This window comes from Bubalus bubalis, chromosome 6, assembly GCF_019923935.1.
Source record: "Bubalus bubalis isolate 160015118507 breed Murrah chromosome 6, NDDB_SH_1, whole genome shotgun sequence".
NCBI classification, from domain to species: domain Eukaryota; kingdom Metazoa; phylum Chordata; class Mammalia; order Artiodactyla; family Bovidae; genus Bubalus; species Bubalus bubalis.
Window position 1 is genome coordinate 69,764,776 of NC_059162.1, and position 22,397 is coordinate 69,787,172.

Below are 22,397 nucleotides of genomic sequence, written 5' to 3' on the forward strand. Positions count from 1 at the left end.
AGTAATTGGATTTTTCTGAATGGAATCATGATTATTCAGTTACAGTCTTGCATGATCTTTTTATGATCGTTTTATGCATGGGGAGAATAATTTTTTTCTGCATACATGCTTTTTCACATACAAGAGATTTTAAATATAGATTTTAATCATTTCCAATGACTTTAACAATATACTTTTTCAATAAAAATTATATATTTTTATTACTGCACTTTCCATCGCTCCCATGTCTAACTTCCTTAGCAAGCCTTATGAGACTTTTTACAGTTTGGTTATGATTTGGCAAAGATTTATTTCTTATCATTTCTTCTCAGTAGACTGCTGTGACAATACAAGCTTTGTCCGGTTTCCCCAAGAGGTCCTTTCATTCCTTCTGTCTTTGCACATACTGTTCCTTTAACCTGAAATATACTTCTTCCATTCTGAAAGATATCTACTCATCCTTTAAGATCTAGATCGAGTACCACTTCCTTCATAAGGCGTCTCCTTACTTTGATAGCAGAAGTAATCATCCTGTATTAAGGTCAGATGAGCTTCTATAATAGATGTACCCTCAAAATTTCAATGGTTGGCAGCCTGGATGGGAGGGGAGTTGGGGGAGAATGGATACGTGTATATGTATGACTGAGTCCCTTTGCTGTTCACCTGAAATTATCACAACATTGTTAACTGACTATACCCCAATATAAAATAACAAGTTTAAAAAAAAAAAATCTCAGTGGTTCTCATTCACTAAATTCCACAATTCTAAAATGTCAGTGGATCGAGTTCTTTCCAAAGTGATTTAGGGACCTGTGCTTCTTCCCTTGTGTGGCTCTGCCACCTTCAACACCTGTCTTCTGAGGTCACTAAGGAAGGGTGGAAACACTATGGACATTGCCTAGGAAGGACTCTGTGGGTCAGTCCCGGAAGTAGCTTTCGTCACTTATGTTTACATTCCATTTGACTGCTTATAACTCTGAAGAAACCAGGAAGGAGTATTCTTCCTACCTTGCTGTCCAGGAGGAGAAAATAGGTTTGATAGAGGTCTCTGCACACATCCCCTCAGATATCTCCATCACTATTTTCCCCAGATGTTTTTAGTATAGCACATAGACCATTCTGTCTTATCTTTTTATTTATATGGTGATTTCTAAAAACTGGAATGTGAGCTCATTGAAGGCAGGGTTTTCCTCTATTTTTGTAGCTCCCATGATCACTCCACTCCAGTCCTATGAAAATGCTGAATGAATGCCTAACTGCTCTGTGTGAACTGAAGTACACTGTCATTGCAGGTTCTCATCAAAGTCCAAGCGTGTGGTGTGAACCCAGTGGACACATACATTCGCTCTGGCACTCACAATATAAAACCACTTCTACCTTATACTCCTGGCTTTGATGTGGCTGGGATAATAGAAGCTGTTGGAGAGAGTGTATCTGCTTTCAAGGTAGTACATTTTAAATTATTTCTATTTTAGCTTAATATGTATATTTTTTAACATTTTGACATAGCTTTAAAATGTGTCTGTATTTAAGTCTTTAAAAGGCCCTATTACACAATTTCTACCACTTGGGGGACTCCTCTAGTCAAAAAAGAAATTACCTTTTATCCAGGGACCTTGCTTGTTTGCATTGTTGGAAATAAGTGTTGGGTAATTTCTGTGTCTCCACATCCCCATAGAATTGAACTGTGATCCTTTGATTTAACAGAAATACTTAAGGAAAGAATAAAATAAGCAAGGAAATTATACTGTTTCCTAACCCTTGATAATACTCAGCCAACAAAGTTTTTTCTTTTTTTTTCCTTCTATAAAATTTAGTTCCACAAAATAAAGGGAAGGCTAATTCTTTTGAATAATAAGTAAAAGATGAACAAATGCAAGGTCAACTATACATTTTTAGAGCTATGATTCAGACCAAGGTGGCTGAGTCAATGTAGATGTTATGAGTTATGATCAGAGCTTTTGTTATTTATGTACAAAAAGATATAAAAAACCTAGATAGCATATTTATGTTCTAGCATCTGCCCTCATCATTCCTTGACCTGCTCAACTGTGGCAGCACATTTACCAGAATTGAACTGAGTGAAGATTAACAGGGTCTGGCCCAGGAAGCCAGGAGAATTCCTTTTGCTTTCTACTCCGCTGCCTCAGCAGTCCAGCTCCTGCCCCCACCGCCCCACTGAGACGATGTTTACTAATGTCGCTAATGGCCTCTATATTGCTGAAGCTAATGGGTCCTCTTATGTTATTATCTGTCTTGACTTCTCTGGGACATTTGACACTCTCAGCCACTTACTTTTTCTTACCAAAAAAAACACCTTTTTCAGCTTCTGTGACATTATATTCTCCAGGTCTCCTCCCTACCCCCACCTCCCATTCCTCTCTGAGCATCCTTTTTCAAGCTTCTTTTTCTCTAGATGTTCCTCACTTCTTGGTGTTGCCCAGTGCCCACTGACCCTATGTAGACTCTGCCTTTTGTATTCTCTTCCTTCTTCATGATGGGCTCATATGCTCCCTCAGTTTCCATTATCTAGTGTGATATCTTTAGCTTAGAAGCTGGACCTATTCTTTCCAAATACGGTGGTCACTAGCCACATGTGGCTGTTTGAAATTCAAATTCAATTAAAATTAAAAATTCTATTCTTCAATTGCTTAATAGAGCCAAGTGTCCAGTGGCCACTGTTGGACAGTGCAGATGGAGAGCATTTACATCATCACAGAAAGTTGTGTTGCAGGGCCCACATCAGCAAACTCTAGGAACCTTTTCAGTTCATTTCAGTCATTCAGTCGTGTCCGACTCTTTGCAACCCCATGAATCACAGCACGCCAGGCCTCCCTGTCCATCACCAACTCCCAGAATTCACTCAAACTCACATCCATCGAGTCGGTGATGCCATCCAGCCATCTCATCCTCTGTCATCCCCTTCTCCTCCTGCCCCCAATCCCTCCCAGCATCAGAGTCTTTTTCCAATGAGTCAACTCTTCGCATGAGGTGGCCAAAGTATTGGAGTTTCAGCTTTAGCATCATTCCTTCCAAAGAACACCCAGGGCTGATCTCCTTTAGAATGGACTGGTTGGGTCTCCTTGCAGTCCAAGGGACTCTTAAGAGTCTTCTCCAACACCACAGTTCAAAAGCATCAGTTCTTCAATGCTCAGCTTTCTTCACAGTCCAACTCTCACATCCATACATGACCACTGGAAAAACCATTGCCTTTACTAGATGGACCTTTGTTGGCAAAGTAATGTCTCTGCTTTTCTGTATGCTATCTAGGTTGGTCATAACTTTTCCTCCAAGGAGCAAGCGTCTTTTAATTTCATGGCTGCAATCACCGTCTGCAGTGATTTTGGAGCCCCCCAAAATAAAGTCTGACACTGTTTGCACTGTTTCCCATCTATTTCCCATGAAGTGATGGGACCAGATGCCATGATCTTAGTTTTCTGAATGTTGAGCTTTAAGCCAACTTTTTCACTCTCCTCTTTCACTTTCACTCTTCACTTTCTGCCATAAGGATGGTGTCATCTGCATATCTGAGGTGATTGCTATTTCTCCTGGCAATCTTGATTCCAGCTTGTGCTTCCTCCAGCCCAGCGTTTCTCATGATGTACTCTGCATAGAAGTTAAATAAGCGGGGTGACAATATACAGCCTTGACATACTCCTTGTCCTATTTGGAATCAGTCTGTTGTTCCATGTCCAGTTCTAACCTTTGGTTCCTGACCTGCATATAGGTTTCTTTCTTTTTCTCGTACCTATCTTTGATGGCTCATCAGATTTGCCTTGCTTTAAAATTCTCTCTCTCCTTTTTTTCCCTCTTCCTGGAGTTTAAGAAGCTTGAGATTAGGGAGAATTGTCTTGCTATTAATATCCATCACAGAACTAAAAGTACTGCTTTTCATAGTGAATTCTTAAACAGGTTGGGATTATATTCAAATCAATGCAGTGTGTTTTTAAGCTGTAAAAACAGGATTAATCTGATGTTAGTCATACTTGACCATTTGCAGGCAACACTGTTAAGCAGTGATACTTGTCTTTGACTCCTGGGTGCCCTTGGAACCTTTTCTGTCTCTACCTCACCCTATAGTGTTGTATTATAGGGCAAATTTGAGTGTATTGAGAGTTATTGCCTTAATGTTTTGCTTATTCCAAGGACTATTTACTTGTTTTTTTTTAATTGAAGAAACAGGGTTTAGAAAAGGTGCTTGTACTGGGCCGTCTAATTTCCTTGGTGTACAGGTCACATGGAGCCAGCTGTGGTGCTTGCGCGGTGCCTGTCCTTACCCTCAGGTACACATCTGCCCTCCAGTAGTGAGGACCTAGCAGGCGTTTATGGAGAGTTTGTTATATGTTTCTGGTGCTGCAACAGGTCAAGACACTTTTCCTGGCTCATCTTTGTTGTCGGGATCCAGGCAGAGTTGCTTGCCTTTTGGTCCATGCGTAAAAAATGAGGGAAATGCGGGAACAAACCTACAGAAAGAATTTAGAACAGGTGTTTGGAAGAAACCTTACATTGTATTTGTTTCTTCTCCCCAGTGTTTTGGATAAAAAACATTTATGTTAACTACCATTTATTAACTGCTTGATCTGAGCAAATTACTGAACTTATTTACGCCTCCATTTCCTCATCTTTGAAGTGGGGTTATCTAAAGGGAGGTAATGAAAGTTTTCCTCATAGACTGTTGTGAAGATCAAATTAGATAACTAATGCTGTGCCTTGCGCAGCAAGCTGTCAATAAAGGTAAGTTATCATCATAATCTTTAGACCATTCTGGACATTCTCTCTTTTCTTATTTTTCCTGTTTCCCTTGATTTTTCTTCTTCCTAGTTTCCATTAATAAAACATTTAAAAATGTTCCATATTTTGAAGTTGTTTTTATGAGACCTTAGGATGTAGACAACAATATATAAATACCCATTTTATTTCTTGTTATAAATGTTGCATTCTAAAGGGTTACACCCATGTTGACAACCTTTTTAATCCCTGAAGCGTTTATTAATTTATTGCTTTCCGCAGAAAGGTGACAGAGTTTTCACTACCAGGACGATCTCTGGGGGCTACGCTGAGTATGCTCTGGCAGCCGATCACACTGTTTACACACTGCCAGAAAAACTGGACTTTAAACAAGGAGCTGCCATTGGCATCCCATACTTCACTGCTTATCGAGCTCTGCTCCACAGGTAATAACACACTCTGTCAGCTTTATAACCAGCACCAGAGGAGGGCGATATTAATTGGAGGAAGGTAATATATAATTTATGCTTCCTAGCACCGGTCTATCCATTGGTCATTTTTGGTTCCCATTAAGTTACTCTTAAGGTTTATGGAGCAGAAACTCTGCTAATTTGGTAGATTGTTCTAATCACTGAAGAAAAAGACAAGAACAGCAAAACCCCATCTTTGTCTTCAAGATGCTCATAGTCTAGTAAGGGAGAGAGACATAAGAGTAATAATACTGATATATAATGTGGAAAGGACAGTGGTAGAGATGTGCATAGGGATTTACGGGATCACGAGGGACATGCCTGTGGTAATGAGGTCAGGCTTCCTGGCAAGGCATAAGTCTTGGATTATTTTAAAGCCGTGGTTCAAAAATCTTGTTATCCAGCTCCAGAAACTACTTGCTGCAACTTTAAAGTACAGTGGCTCTACCCTAGTCCCCCTGGTCAGTTTCCATGGCTGATACCTGAGAATCTATATCTTAATCATATTCCCTAGGTATTTGAAAAGCATCAGAGGGCGTTATCCTGGGGAAGGGTAGCTAGGAATAGGGAGGGTATTCTAGAGAATGGGAAGAGCTGGTGTGGGGAGCAAACATCGGGGTATCTGGGGAGAAGAGCTTTAGCAGTTTGCTTTTGTTAGAAGATTTCAAGGCAAAGAGTGGCGAAGAATAAAGTTGGAACATAGTAATCTCTCAGTAAATGTTAGCTGTCATTATCAAATAGGTGCACCTCAGATTGTAAAAAGCTAGATTATAGTGCTCACATATTGTTCTGTAAGGACTTGGGGGTCATGTAGTGTTTTATTCAGGAGAATGATATTGTCATATCTGTGTTTCATTAGGATCACCCATCTGCTATGGGAAGGATGGATGTTATGACAGGAGTGGGGAAAGACATGGGAGAATCTTATAGAAGTACCCTCTGGACATTATTAATACTTAAGGGCCAGAGCAAGGCTCATGGTAGAGGTGGAGAGGAAAGGATAACTATTTAGGTGGTAAAATCAGAAATATTTGGTAACTATTTGCATGTGGAAAATGAGGGAGAGAAAGAGCTTAAGAATACTTAACAGCTTTGTAACGGGTAATGTTTGACTTGACAAAGAGAAGGAGGGAAAAGTTTCAAAAGGAAACTGAGTTCAGTTTTGGACATGCACTGAGACAGACATCATCATGGAGAAGTCCAGCAGCTGTCGGATGAAAGAGTCTGAAACTCAAAGGCTTGAGCTTTAAATTTGGGGCTGTCAGCATGTGGTAAGAGCTGACGAAATGAAAGTCACTGAAATGCCTCAGGGAGTGAGAGCAGCAGTGGAGAGAGACTGGAACTGTACTGAGCATTAACATTTAGAATGTGGTCAGAGGTAGGGAACAGTCCTGAGAGAGGCAAAGGGCGTGTAACCCAAGGCCAAGAGAGTCTAGAGGTCTCTGAGTCTGTTAAACATCTGTTAAGCTCATAGGTGTTGAAGCCAGGAAGGCCTCAGTTTTAGTACTGTCTCCACCTACTACTAGTCAAGTTGCTTTCCTGTCTCAACTGTAGTTTACTGACTTGAAAAATACAGATAATAATAGCAAGCACCTTGGGGTGTGGTGGAATTAGATGAGGTAATGCTTATAAAGCTGTTCAGTTCAGTTCAGTCACTCAGTCGTGTTCCACTCTTTGTGACCCCATGAATCGCAACATGGCAGGCCTCCCTATCTATCACCAACTCTGAGAGTCTACCCAAATCCATGTCCATCAAGTCGGTGATGCCATCCAGCCATCTCATCCTCTGTTGTCCCCTTCTCCTGCCCCCAATCCTTCCCAGCATTAGGGTCTTTTCCAATAAGTCAACTCTTCACATGAGGTGGCCAAAGTATTGGAGTTTCAGCTTTAGCATCATTGCTTCCAATGAACACCCAGGACTGATCTCCTTTAGAATGGACTGGTTGGATCTCCTTGCAGTCCAAGGGACTCTTAAGAGTCTTCTCCAACACCACAGTTCAAAAGCATCAATTCTTCAATGCTCAGCTTTCTTCACAGTCCAACTCTCACATCCATACATGACCACAGGAAAAACCATAGCCTTGACTAGATGGACCTTTGTTGGCAAAGTAATGTCTCTGCTTTTGAATATGCTATCCAGGTTGGTCATAACTTTGCTTCCAAGGAGTAAGCGTCTTTTAATTTCATGGCTGCAGTCACCATCTGCAGTGATTTTGGAGCCCCCCAAAATAAAGTCTGACACTGTTTCCACATCTATTTCTCATGAAGTGATGGGACCAGATGCCATGATCTTAGTTTTCTGAATGTTGAGCTTTAAGCCAACCTTTTCACTCTCCTCTTTGACTTTCATCAAGAGGCTTTTTAGTTCTTCACTTTCTGCCATAAGGGTGGTGTCATCTGCATATCTGAGGTTATTGATATTTCTCCTGGCGATCTTGATTCCAGCTTGTGCTTCCTCCAGCCCAGCGTTTCTCATGATGTACTCTGCATAGAAGTTAAATAAGCAGGGTGACAATACACAGCCTTGACGAACCAGTCTGTTGTTCCACATCCAGTTCTAACTGTTGCTTCCTGACCTGCATATATAAAGCTCTTAGTACACGAATAGTACAGAACAAGTGCTCAATTAGTGTGGGTGGTGGTAGGGGTGGTAGTTGATGTTGCTACCAAGGAGGGAAACTAGCTGTCAGTGCAGCAGTGAGGACTGTTTGGGAACAAAACAACAGCCAGGCTTAGTGATAGGAGGTCAGTGGTGGCTTTTGTCAGATCATTTTCAGTAGACTGATGGAGCAAAGCTTGAATGAATGGGTTGAGAAAGGAAGAGGAAATTGATTCTTGAATGGAGACTACTCTTAAAAAGCAAGGGAGACAGGCAGAAAGAGGTAGGAAAACTACTTGAAAAGAGTGGGAACAAAGGGTTTTTTTTTTTAAGATGAACAGGACTTGGTTATTTTTATACCTGAGAAAGGATGTAGCAGAAATAGATAGGAAACTTGGAGAAGAGGGCAGAATAGCAGATGTAACAAGATCCTATGCTGGGCAAGGATTGGATTTAGCACAGAGGTAGAGAGATTGGCTTCTGATCAAAAGGAGAACTCACCTGTCAAACTTGGAAGAGGCAGTGAGAGAGTCAATTCCTAGGGCAGGTTGATAAGAAGTCCAGGGGTCCCCACGGAGAGAGGGGTCTGGAATTCTCAAGGAGGAGGAAAGGACAAACTTTTTTTCCCTCTACATTCCTTGGTCTTAGTCACATAAGTCACGTTTTTATCTTTAAGCTTTGAACTGATGATTACACAACAAACAACTCAGTTTAAACTCTGTACTAAGGGTTGTATAACAACAGTGTATCCTGCTTGAGGACAGTTTCTGGAAAAAACCTTCTGGCTAATCCTGTTATCTTAAAATGTAAATTATGGGAGTGGGTCTAGTAAGATCTTTACAACCTCCAGACATTCTTTTGATTCATTGTAATAACTAATTAAAAAGTATATAATTCCATTGCTAACACTAGTGAGGGGGCAATCTTTCTGCCTGCTTCTAATGTCTGTGTCAGAAGCTTTCTCTATCTCTTTTATACTTTAATAAAACTTTATTACACAAAAGCTCTGAGCAATCAAGTCTCGTCTCTAGCCCTGGATTGAATTCTTCTCCGGAGGCCAAGAATCCCAGCATCTTTTGTGGTTCAACAGCAACCTTTCAGCATTGGTATACTTAATGGAAAGTTTGTGGGCAGGGAGGTGAGGCATTGAAGGAACTCATATGTGATTGCTTCATTTTCATAACTAAATAGGAAGCAAAGTGACCTTTTGAGAATCAGAACTGTAGTGGTACCAAAATGCATGGTCATGTGATTTTTTTCTTAGGTATTTAGCCATTTGGATACATTATCCAGGGAAAGTAGACCATAAAATTAATCCATGGCTGGAATATTAGTGGGAAATTGAAAGCGCACAAAGGAAGTGGGAACACTGGAGAGAAAGAAAGAAGTTGGGATAATGTCCCATGGCATCCAGGCTGATGGGAGTGTGGCAGGAGCAGCAAGAGGGCAGAAAAGGAGCAGACAGCAAGCTCTGTGAAGCCAAAGAAAAGGTTTTGAGGGAATATGGGGTTACAGAATCGGAACAGGAGATCAATACTGGTTATTAGTGTCTGATATTCCTCAGGTAGAATGGTTAGGGATGACTACTAGATGTGGGAAGAGAGTGATAGAAGTAGAGGAGAATTCAGGAATTGTCAGTTTTCTTCCCATGGATGTTGAAATCTCTCAGGTTGGGGCTGGATTTAGGGTAGAAGAAGAAACCTATCGGAAGCTCCAGTACTTTCGCCACCTCATGTGAAGAGCTGACTCATTGGAAAAGACCCTGATGCTGGGAAAGATTGAGGGCAGGAGGAGAAGGGGATGACAGAGGATGGACGAGATAGTTGGATATCATCACTGACTCAATGGACATGAGTGTGAGCAAACTCCAGGAGATAGTGAAGGACAGGGAAGCCTGGCACGTCGCAGACAATAGGGTCACAAAGAGTTGGACATGACTTAGAGACTGAACAACAAGGAAACCTATGAGCCAGGTCCTAGGCTTCAGTGACTAGGAGGGGGTAACACAGCAGCACCGAAAGCCAGGCCACATGCTCCAACCCTGCTACAGGCCCCAGGGGCGGAGGACTATTAGTGTTCTCCAGAGAAGCAGAACCAACAGAATGTGTATATTGATGGATGGAGTCCTGCTGAGTCTAAAATCAGTAGAGAGACCAGCAGGCTGGAGAGCCTGAGAAGAGTAGCTGTTCAAGTCTAGAGACAGTCTGCTGTCAGAATTTCTTCTTGCTCTAGGAGAAGTCTGTCTTTGTTTTGTTAAGACCTTCAAGTGGCCAGGCCAACCCACACTATGGAAGATAATCTGCTTTATTCAAATTCTACTGACTTAAACATTAATCTCATCCAAAATAGCACCTACACAGAAATATCCAGAATGTTTGACCCATATCTAGCACCATGGCCCAGCCAAGCTGACACTTAAATTTCACCATCAGAGTGACTCCACGAGGATAGAAGGATGGTAGCCATGGAGACCCAGTAGACAGTTTGCCTGCTTTTTCTCCACCTGCTGCAGGCCCAGGGGTTTAGGACAATGTACTTAGTGTGTGGAGACTTGTTTATAAGATTTAGAAAAAAATCACTGGAAGTATTTCATGACCCAGAGTATAATATTAGTAATCCTATTCCCTTAAATTTGTATTTTACTTTTTAAAATGTCAAAGTGTTTTGGAATAGCTGTCTCAGTTTATCACTCCAAACCCTCAGTTTAACTCACTGTGCTCAGCCCCCCATCCCCAAGTGAGCATGTTGGAGAAACTTCATTTACTGACTCACAGCTGCCGTTTGTCAGCTGTTGGCACACGGCCTTAAGCAGGACTCTGGGTGACTGTGTTCTCACTCCTAGATTGAACAGAATATCTGTACAGGGTGGTGTGATTTAGTCGCTAAGTTGTGTCAGACCCTTTGCGACCCCATGGACTGTATAGCCCACCAGGTTCCTCTGTCCATGGGATTTTCCAGGTGAGACTATTGGAGTGGGTTTCCATTCCTTCTCCACTCTACAAGGTGACCACCCCCTATTGTCCTTGTAAACAAGGGATCCTCACTGAGAGTCAGATCTGGACCACACGGCCGTTGCTGGCCTGTGACATCAGCATTTGTCCATGTGAAATGATAAAGCATCACTGTGTCTTGCTGCATGTTTTTGCTTTCAGTATAATAGAAAAGGAGTGGGTGAACCAGAAGTCGAAAGAATATGTCATTCTACCAGAGGCTCTGGGCATTTTAGGGGGTGGTAGGGGAACCTGTGTGACAGGACTTGTTACATTTCTTACTCTCTTCCCATCGCTGACTCAGCATTGGTTTCTGAAACAAGGGCTTGGAGGCTGTGCAGCCAGGTATTGAAAGGCATGGAGAAGGAAGAAAGTAGCTGCTGCATTTACTCAGGTGTAAGTCTGAACCATGAAATAAAGACTGGGCTATAATGACCCTTTTTGAGGCACTTTCTGTGGGAATGAATGGGAGACTCCAGTTCTTCTGGGTGAAGCAATTTCCTTTGGCACATCCCCAAAGCCTCTTAGCAGGTAGCACAATTATGATCCTGGCGCCCCAACAATATCTGGCACATGGTTGACTCCCAGTAGACATTTGTTGAATGAATAAATGAATTGAATGTTTTCTTTCATCTGTGGCTCTAAAGAACCATTGTTTGAGTCTGGGGAGTGTGGAGAATATCTCGGGTTGTCTATCAGGATGAGTTTCCTCTTTGGGTAACTGTTGGTTGAAATGAAGGTAGAATTTTCTTAAGAATTATGACAAACACTGAGCTTAATTAGCTCCAAAGTAAGGCGATGAACCTGTGCTTTCTTTTTCAGTGCCTGTGTGAAACCTGGAGAAAGTGTTCTGGTTCATGGAGCTAGTGGAGGAGTAAGTATTTTTTTCTTTTAAGTTTTTTGCTTTTTTTTTAGAGGTTATGTTTGTGGGTTTCTTTAAGTTGCTTTTAAAAAACAAATTTATAAATATAGTCAAGGGTGATGACTTTTTTCTTTTTGTAGTGAGACTTTAGATTCTGTCTTCTGAAGGTGATTCCCCATCATATTCGTTTAGCATTTCTTGGTTAATAAATTCAACAGATTACCCGATCAGAAATGTATGCATTAGGTTTTCCACCTGTGTTGGGTATGAACCAAGATAAACAGGCTTTGTTTTTCTTTTCAAGAAGTGAATGTTATAAGAATATTTATTTAGAATTTTAAACAGTTCTTTAAGGTTAATATAAATTCCACATCCCCTTAGATAAGAAAACTAAGGCTCATTAAAGCTTTACCTCTGTTGCCCCAGACAGCACTGCAAAGCCACACTGTGAGTTCTTCATCCTTTCTAGCTCCCTTCCTGCTCGCCTGCTGCGCTTTGATGACATTCACAGGGTGCATAGTATACAGCTGTGTCCTTCACACCACAACCCACAACTTAAAATGCTAATGGGTGTGTGTGGGGGGGTGGGGGTTGGGGAATGCTCAGAACTTATCAAACCAGCCCTGCAGTGAAATCACCCAACACAGAGCTGTCAGAAACCTCTTCAAGAAACTGGCTGTCAATCTGCCTCCGAGGAGCTTAGAGGAAAAGTTAGAGCTCTGAGGTTGGAATTTAACAAGAAATCCACATGACCTCTATCCTGCATGTAGAGGCTTTAGAAATTTTGGAGACACGATTTCGCTTTTTTAAAATACAGGGCCTGGGGCTGGATGTATGAGGAAGCAGATTAACCCTTTCAGGACACTGTATTCCAGAGAGGAGATGGAAAGAAGTAACCCATTAATGGCAGATTGTTTCCGGCATAATGAGGGGCATCCTGAAAATGCATTTACCTCTAAAAGTGGACAGGTAGTACAGAGAATTCAAACCTCTGTATAATTGTTACTTTCCGTGGATGTATCACGAGGTTTCAAGCCCAGCTTCCTATGTACTTCCAATAGATCAACTCAAGGATTTCACAGATAGACTGTTTACTTAAAAAAACACCAACATCGTCTTTCTGGGGCTTGAGAAAATATGACACATACCCTTGTCAAAAACTCCCGTTGTTTAGCCTCACTGAAGAGGCAGTTTGGGGGTTAAATTAAATTTAGCCCTAAATAAATAAATTTAATGCTAACTAAGGACAGAATCTGTCCAACATGCATTTATTTAAATTGCCTTGGCTTTCACAGAGCTAACCTTGTGATCTGTATCAAAAAGAGAGATTTCAGTAGGAAGGGGAGAGACGAGTTTATAGAAAATCTCTTTTTATTCCCTTTACCCTCTTGTAAAAAGCCAGGTCGCTTCATCATGATTTTTTTTTTAAAGCCAAATCCAGACTGTTCTCCGTGCTGGCTGAGTTTGTTAAATCCTTGGCTGGCAGGGATAGGCTGGCGACCTGGTGTGTGAAGCGCTTCTGATCCTCTCTGCCCATCAGGGGGAAACAGTGCTGAGTTTTGTCTTGCTTCTATTTGTACTTTCTGTCCTCATTTAAATCAAATTCCTTTGGGATTATGTTGTGTATTTAAAACGGTGTAGAATTTGTGAACACAGCCAACATCCTGATATGTTGGTGGGGAGTGCCCTGTTTTATTGTCAGCAAAATAAATAGAAGAAAAAATAGTTGACACATAATGGTATATAATCTATTGAATAAATATTGTTAGTATAATTGTTGACAAGAATAGAATAAACAACTCTTTAAAATAGCTCTTGAGTGCCCCTTTGAAGTAGTTAGATCATAAGGAGATAATATTTACATTATCTCTAAGGTTAAATTGTGGTTTTATTAGAGGCCCCCCCTTTTTTAATTGAAAAATTAAAGTAGCAAAATTCAGCCATGCTAACTCCATGGTGTTATTGGTATTTCGTGGAACTGAATGTCTCTCACACTCAGAGTGAGTTCCCTGTGTTTGTTTTGGTTAAATCAAACAAATCCTCAGCATAACCCAGCTGGGTTCAGGCTCCTCACTCCCATATGCCATACAGTCTTTAAGGTCTTATTTCAGGCTTGGGAGTTTGTGATTCTGTTACAATTTTAATTAGTTTCCATCATCTTTTTCATCTCAGTTCTCTTCTATCTTGCCCAGTCCATAATGACTGTATCTTCCTTTAAATCAGTGGTTTTCAATAAGGAGTAATTTCATGCCATCTCTTCTCCCACTTGGGGACATTTGGTGGTGTCTGGGGACATTTTTGGTTGTCACAACTGGATGAAAGGGTCTGGCATCCAGTGGACAGAAACTAGGCATGCTCCTTCTAAGCACCCTTCACTGCACAGCATAGTCCCCACAGCAAAGAATTACCTGGCCCAATAGTGCCAAGCGTGAGAAAGCTGATTCTAAATGTATGGGCTGACCCTTATCTGTACCATTCATTTGGCATGGGATCAAACATGTTTCCTAGTATTATAATTTAAATGATTGCTTTTATCTATATTCCTAAAATAGTTTTATTTCTCCTTTATGCTAAGCACATTTATCTAGTGCTCTAGTGATCTCATGCAATCCTGTGGCTTTAAGTACTGTCTATAAACTGATGATTCTCAGATGTATGTGTCCAATTCTGAACTCTTTGCAAGTCCATTATCATATTCAACTAATGATTGAGCATCTACAGTTGGGTGAACTCAGTGTGTTCAAAGTGAATTCTTGATGCTGTCACAGACTTGATCCTCTCTCATCTTCCTCATCCAAGTCAATCTACCCAGTTATTCCGGCCTGAGACCGAGGAGACATTCTTGACTTTTCTCTATTCCCCACCTCCCACCTCCAGTCTTTGATGAAGTCCTGATCTTCCTGCTCCCATGTCCCCCTACCTTCTTTTTGCCGCCCATATAATTAGAATGTTCTATTAAAAGCCCAATTCAGATCATATCCCTCTCCTGCTTAAACTCTCCAGTAGTTCTGCATGGCTCTTAAATATAATCCAAAGTCTTTACCTCCAAGGCCTTGTGTGCCTTGGCCTTTCTGTGCCTCTCTGGCCTCATCTTTTGCTCCTTCCACATGTCCCGTCCTTAAGCCTCTTGACCCTCTTTCTGATGTTTGAATGCCCCAAGCTCATTCCCACTTCAGCAGGATAGCCGTGACCATTCAGCCTACAGCACTCTCCAGCAGGCGTCCCAGACCTGTCCCAGATGGTGCTTGTCCCTCTCTCCATTCAGGTCTCTTCAGAATGCCTTTCCTGATGACCTAATTGGCCTGGTTCTCTCTCTCTTTATAACCCAATATGCTATTTTTTTCAAGTATTTTTCATTCTCTGAATTTACTTTATTCGTTTATTTCTTCATGTGTTTATTATCTCCCCCTTCCTAAGAACATACGTTCATGTGTGAAGAACCACATCTTGCACGTCAGTTCAGTCAATTCACTTGCATCCGACTCTGCGACCCCATGGACTGCAGCACGCCAGGCTTCCCTGTCCATCACCAACTCCAGAGTTTACTCAAACTCATGTCCATTGAGTCTGTGATGCCATCCAACAATCTCATCTTCTGTCATTCCCTTCTCCTCCTGCCTTCAATCTTTCCCAGCATCAGGGTCTTTTCTAATGAGTCAGTTCTTCTCATCAGGTGGCCAAAGTATTGGAGCTTCAGTTTCAGCATCAGTCCTTCCAATGAATATTCAAGACTGATTTCCTTTAGGATTGACTGCTTTGATCTTGCAGTCCAAGGGACTCTCAAGAGTTTTCTCCAACACCACAGTTCAAAAGCATCATTCATCGGTGCTCAGCTTTCTTTATGGTCCAACTCTCGCATTCATACATGACTACTGAGAAACCATAGCTTTGACTAGATGGACCTTTGTTGGCAAAGTAATGTCTCTGCTTTTTAATATGCTGTCTAGGTTGGTCATAGGTTTTCTTCCAAGGAGCAAGTATCTTTTAATTTCATGGCTTCAGTCACCATCTGCAGTGATTTTAGAACCCAAAAAGATAAAGTCTGTAACTGTTTCCATTGTTTCCTCATCTATTTGCCATGAAGTAATGGGACCAGATGCGGTGAACTTAGTTTTCTGAATGTTGAGTTTTAAGCCAACTTTTTCACCCTCCTCTTTCACTTTCATCAAGATGCCCTGTAGTTCTTTGCTTTCATAAGGGTGGTATCATCTGTGTATCTGAGGTTATTGATATTTCTTCTGGCAATCTTGATACCAATTTGTGCGTCATCCAGCCTGGCATTTCACATGATGTACTCTGCAGATAAGTTAAATAAGCAGGGTGACAATATACAGCCTTGACATACTCCTTTCCCTATTTGGAACTGGTCTGGTGTTCCGTGTCCGATTCTAACTGTTGCTTCTTGACCTGCATACAGATTTCTCAAGAGGCAGGTCAGGTGGTCTGATATTCCCATCTCTTTAAGAATTTTCCACAGTTTGTTGTGATCTACACAGTAAAGGCTTTGGTGTAATCAATAAAGCAGATATTTTTCTGGTATTCTCTTGCTTTTTTGATGATCCAGCAGATGTTGGCAATTTGATCTCTGGTTCCTCTGCCTTCTAAATCCAGCTTGAACATATGGAAGTTCTTGGTTCATGTACTGTTGAAGCCTGGCTTGGAGAATTTTGAGCATTACTTTGCTAGCATGTGAGGTGCGTGCAGTTGTGCAGTAGTTTGAACATTCTTTGGCATTGCCTTTCTTAAGGATTGGATTGAAAACTCACCTTTTCCAGTCCTGTGGCCACTGCTGAGTTTTCCAAATTTGCTGGCATATTGAGTGCAGCACTTTCACAGCATCATCTTTTAGGATTTGAAATAGCTCAACTGGAATTCCATCACCTCCATTAGCTTTGTAGTGATGCTTCCTAAGGCCCACTTGACTTCACATTCCAAGATGTCTGAGTGATCATGCCATCATGGTTATCTGGATCATGAAGATCCTTTTTGTATGGTTCTTCTGTGTATTCTCGCCACCTCTTCTTAATATCTTCTGCTTCTGTTAGGTCCATACCATTTCTGTCATTTATTGTGCCCATCTTTGCATGAAATGTTCCCTTGGTATCATTAATTTTCTTGAAGAGATCTCTGGTCTTTCCCATTCTTTTGTTTTCCTCTATTTCTTTGCATTGATCGCTGAGGAAGACTTTCTTATCTCTGCTTGCTATTCTTTGGAACTCTGCCTTCAAAAAGGTATATCTTTCCTTTTCTCCTTTGCCTTTCACTTCTCTTCTTTTCACAATTATTTGTAAGGCCTCCTCAGACAACCATTTTGCATTTTTGAATTTCTTTTTCTTGGGGACGATCTTGATCGCTGCCTCCTGTAAAATGTCACGAACCTCCATCCATAGTTCTTCAGGCACTCCGTCTATCATATGTCTTGCACGTAGTAAATAATAAATATTTATCATTTATTCATGAATATAAATTTGCCCATGTACATACCTATCTCTTCTACATAAGTGGTAGATGACTTACTGTTGTTATGTAGTATTTTATGTGTACTGTTAAAGTATGAAGTCACTGAGCATATTTTGACCATCTTTAAACCCTATATCTTCTGCACAAAGCAGATGCTAAGTGAACATTTTGCAGTGTTTCTTATTTCTTTGTTTAGACCCTTAACATTTATTAGCAATACTCTAGAACCTAGAAGAACCTTATTTTAATTGTACGTATTTAATAAATGTTTGCAGAGATGCAAAGTTCCTAAAACTACTGGGCTGTATTTTGTTTTTTAAGGTTGGAATAGCAGCATGCCAAATTGCGAGAGCTTACGGCTTAAAGGTTTTGGGCACAGCTAGTACTGAGGAAGGACAAAAGATTGTTTTGGAAAATGGAGCCCACAAAGTGTTTAATCACAAAGAAGCTAACTATATTGATAAAATTAAGGTAAAATTGTTCTATAATTTTATAAAACTAACATTTTGTTTCATGTTCTTTAGTAAGTTTTTTTTTATCAACTACTCCCTTAAAGTTGTTTGTTTTGCCTATGTGTTTTAAAGCTTTAATTAATTTAAAAGTAGAGATGTCTACTTTTTGAACCTTCACTATCATTTCTGTCTTGTTTATTTTTACTAAATAAAATATAGCCTCTCTAGAGTCTTATAGTTATAAAAATCAGTACTCTTTAATGCAAATCACATTTTAAGTAAAGCCACAGCTTTGTATTTGCAGCTGTGAGGCATTTTTTAAACGTGTATTTTTATATATTGTGAAATGATCACCACAGTAAATTTAGTTAACATCTGTCCCCATACATAGTTATAAAATTTTGTTTCTTGTGATGAGAACTTTTAAGATCTATTCTCTTAGCAACTTTCAAACATGTAATAACAGTATTCCTAACTGTAGTCACTGTCCATTACATCCTCATGATTTATTTATTTTACAACTGGAAATTTGTGCCTTTTGACCCCACCTTTATCCATTTCACCCATGCCGCACCCCTTGCCCCACCTCTGGCATCAAAAAGGTATTCTTAATATAACTTCTATTGGTGTAAATTTTCCATAGAAAGTTGAATTATCCATGGATTACAAACTGGATCTGTCTGGCCTAGGGAATTAAGTTTCTTTGTTTATTGGATGTTTTTGGAGGAGAAACCACTACCTCATCAAAAATAGTGAGGCAGAATTTAGTTGCTGTTACATCTATTCCATTGCTGCAGTGGAATTCAAGCAGGTTCTGGAGTTCTCCATCTTTGCCATAGTAACAATTTACTAAACACTGATTACTTTGCTGATCCTCAAACTACTTGCTCATGTTGAGAAAGAATTAGGATATCCCAGGTAGTAATTACAGTGTAAACAAGGTCATTACAAACTGAGAAAAAAATGAATGTGATTTTGTTTATTACCTCTAATCATCTTGCCAAAAAACTGAATAAAGGCTGTCCTTTGTATATGTTGAGGAATACAAAATTGATTGAGCATGCACTCCTGATATCATTATCAAAGATGAAAATTGGCCAGTTATTTTAAGAATAGGTTTTTGTTTTGCAATATAATTCTAAGACCACAAGACCTTATAGCTTCTATCTCTTATACTGTTTCCTTCTGCTTAAGTCTCTCTTTCTCCAAAAACATTCTCTTAACCTTTTCTCCTCCCCTTCCCTCCTTTACCACACCTTTCTTGAAAAAGTAGGGAGTACTTAAACTTCTCTTACTTCCTTACCTCCCACTGCAATTTTGCTTCCACCCCAGGGCTTTCCAGGTGGCCCTAGTGGTAAAGAACATGCCTGACAGTGTAGGAGATGTAAGAGATGCAGGTTCGATCCCTGGGTCGGGAAGATACCCTCAAGAAGTGCAACCCATCCCAATATTCTTGCCTGGAGAATCCCATGGATGGAGGAGCCTGGTGGGCTACAGTCCATGGGGTCGCAAAGAGTCGAACACTACTGAAGTGACTTAGCCTGCATGCACACACCAGCTACTCACCTGGCTTGTCAGGGGCACTGATAATTCCATCACCAGTCAGCTGCTCTTGGCTCAGTTCTCATTGTACTTGACCCTGACCACACCTCCTGGAAGCTGGCTCTCTTCTCACTTCTCTAACTTCACTTTTAGTCTCCCTCCTCTTCATTTCACTTGGTCTTCCATAGGTCTTTCCTCTTGGTCTCTCACTTTCTCTGGTGCTGCACCTTCATCCTGATCCATCTCATACATGTCCTTAGGCTGCTGGTTTCCAGCACTGTCTCTGGCCTGTTTCATTCCTTCACACCATCAGCCTGCTAGACATGGCCATTCATCTGGTCCCTCAGGATAGACACCCACATTTCATTTCCTGTTCCTGTTTAATCACCTTTCTCCCTCCTGCACATCAAATTGGTCACGTTATCTATCAGTTTCATCTCTGACATGCCTTTCATATATGTCTCTGTTTCTTTCCCCGTCACTGTTGTAGCTTCATTTAGTCCTCATCTTTGCCAGTCTTGACTCTTACTCACAGCTGAGCTAATGCCCCCTTCTGTCTCCTCTACTGTCTCCAGAGTTATTTGGTTCTCTGTCTCAAAGACAGAAAAAGAAAAACATCCTCAGAAATAAACGAGAGCTCCACGAGAATAGGAATTTCTGTTTTCTTGTTCCCTGCTGTACTTCCAGTGCCTAAAACAGTGCCTGGCACAAGAATTAACTAATGAACATCTGTGCCACAAAGTCCAAATCTTTTAATGTGGCATTTGATGTATTTTCGTAGTCTGAACCAATGTGTAGTCTCTTATCTCCTACCTCTCCGCTCCCACCCCCGCCCCCATCTCCTTCACAAATGCATACTCCAGCTCTGCTGGGCCACTTTCCAGTTCCAGCTTTTACTCTCCATCCCTACGTCTTTGCTATTCTGTTTCTTTTGTCCAGACTGACTGCCTTATGTCTAGCTTCTCCTTGCCCCTTATTCCTTCTGTTCTACTTAAGAATTCCTACTTATCCCTCAGGGCCGAGGTCGTCATCTCTGTGGAATTATCTCTGACCTTTACAGGTGATCAGAATTGTAACTTTTCCCCCCCTCTAAAACCTATGGTTTGTTTCCCTGGTGGCTCAGGTGGTAAAGCATCTGTCTGCAGTGCAGGAGACTCGGGTTGGATCCCTGAGTTGGGAAGATCCCCTGGAGAAGGAAATGGCACCCCACTCCAGTACTCTTGCCTGGAAAATCCCATGGATGGAGGAACCTGGTAGGCTACAGTCCATGGGGTCGCAAAGAGTCAAACACGACTTCACTTTCACTTTCAATGCAGTACTTAGCCCATCACATCACACCTTTAATTGTAGTGTTTTCCATTTTCCTCTTTATTTTGGGTTCTCTATGTCCATCTTGACATTCATAATACCTCACACAGTGCTGGGCATAGGTGTTCATTTTTTTCTTAAAATGAAAATGTATAGCTTAGCTTATTTAAGAGCTGGTTTTAGATGTTGGGAATTGACATCAGAAAGCCCAAAAGAAAAGGGGTAGTGTGCCAAGCTGATTGTAGACCACTGAGAACACAACTAAGTGCACACACACACAGAATATTGCAATACCAAAAAGTCAGTATTTTTTTTCTTTTGTTGTCTGTTTTTTAATAAAAATGGGAGCACCAATGCAGTTTTTGATTTTTGATTTGTTGCTTCTTCCTCTATTAAAATACATTTTGAAGACAGAAAATTTTCACCTAAGGAAGAAGTACTTTATAATCAAGTTGAGTCTAAACACATGAAAATTTTGGACAAATTTTATTTCATTATAGCAATTTATTTAATACAGATCTGTCATTTTAGATGTGGCTGGTACCTTGGAATTACAGCATCACTGTATAATTAAATTATCTTAAAATTGGCATTATTACTCTTTAAAATATAGCATTTTGTGTCATTTGAAATATATTTCTGTAATATATGGCATTATGATAATCTTTTTTTTTTCCTAATCTACTCTGCATTCTTTTATATTATATAGAAATCTGTTGGTGAAAAAGGAGTTGATGTGATTATTGAAATGTTAGCTAACGTAAATCTTAGTAATGATTTGAATCTTTTGTCACACGGAGGACGAGTAATAGTAAGTATTTCATTTTTTTTTTTTATCACTTTGCAGTGTTTTCGTAATTTAACACTATTTTGCAGTAATCTTTAACTGTAGACATGTTGTTTTTCATACTAGGTTGTTGGCAGCAGAGGCACTATTGAAATAAACCCACGGGACATCATGACAAAGGAATCTAGCATAAAAGGAGTTACTCTCTTTTCATCCACCAAGGTAGAAAAGTGATTCTGATACATTGTTGTAATTTGCCTAGTCAGGCAGACTGGAAATTTAAGTCGATGTTAAGGTTAGTCATCTAGGTGGGTTAAGGATTAATCCCTGGAAGATAACTAGGGTGACTATAATTTATTTTCCAAGCCAGGGCACTTATGAAGGAGAGAGGAGATACTGTTGGTAATTACTAATTACTCCACAACAATAGGTATTTTGTAAACTGAGACCGCCACAGACAAATTGCAGTGTTGATTAACCTATAGGAAACTACTTTTTTATAGTTCTGGACAAGTTGACAAAAGCCACACATTTATGAGAAAACTCTTACTGCTTTCTTAGACTCTGAAAAATGTTAATGCTTCTGAAAATTGTCATGTGTTCCTCTACTGAAAAAGATGTTTTCTTTCCCTCAGGAGGAATTTCAGCAGTTTGCAGCAGCCCTTCAAGCTGGAATGGAAATTGGTTGGTTGAAACCAGTAATCGGTCCCCAGTATTTACTGGAGAAGGCTACCCAAGCTCATGAAAATATCATTCATAGCAGTGGGGCTACTGGAAAAATGATTCTTCTCTTAAACTGATCAGTCCTTCCATTGATTTCCTGTGTAATTAGAGGTTTCATATTTCAGTTTTATGTACACTGTGTTTGCTCTACGTAGCATTCATTTGATTCAGTGAGTTCCTTAACATTTAAAAAAAAGGTTTGTTTTTAGTGATCATAAGCATTGGAGTACTGTTTATTTTATAGCTGGCAACTTTCTTTATGCCTTCTACTTCTCATCAAGGAATCATTGTAATAGGAAATAGGATGTTAGCAGTCACTTGGCATTGGAGGACATTACAGAAATTCCTAACCGATACTAATCATTAATCCCATACCTTTGACTAAAACATACTAATTCAAAATAGGACTGCTTGATTTCCAAGCCTGCTGCTGCTGCTAAGTTGCTTTAGTTGTGTCCGACTCTGTGCGACCCCACAGACGGAAGCCCACCAGGCTC

At 40.5% G+C, this 22,397-nt stretch overlaps 1 protein-coding gene across 1 annotated transcript in view; it reads left to right on the plus strand.

The window, feature by feature from the left end:
• CRYZ (crystallin zeta) overlaps nt 1–22,118 on the plus strand; it is a 28,730-nt gene extending 6,612 nt beyond the window's left edge. Inside the window, exons 3-9 of the mRNA XM_006046237.4 lie at nt 1,272–1,424; nt 4,990–5,153; nt 11,589–11,640; nt 17,410–17,559; nt 21,100–21,201; nt 21,304–21,399; nt 21,813–22,118. Coding sequence (XP_006046299.2) covers nt 1,272–1,424; nt 4,990–5,153; nt 11,589–11,640; nt 17,410–17,559; nt 21,100–21,201; nt 21,304–21,399; nt 21,813–21,977 — 882 coding nt within the window. The 3' untranslated portion in view covers nt 21,978–22,118. The remainder of the gene's footprint in view (nt 1–1,271; nt 1,425–4,989; nt 5,154–11,588; nt 11,641–17,409; nt 17,560–21,099; nt 21,202–21,303; nt 21,400–21,812) is intronic.
• Nucleotides 22,119–22,397: the final 279 nt, after the last annotated feature.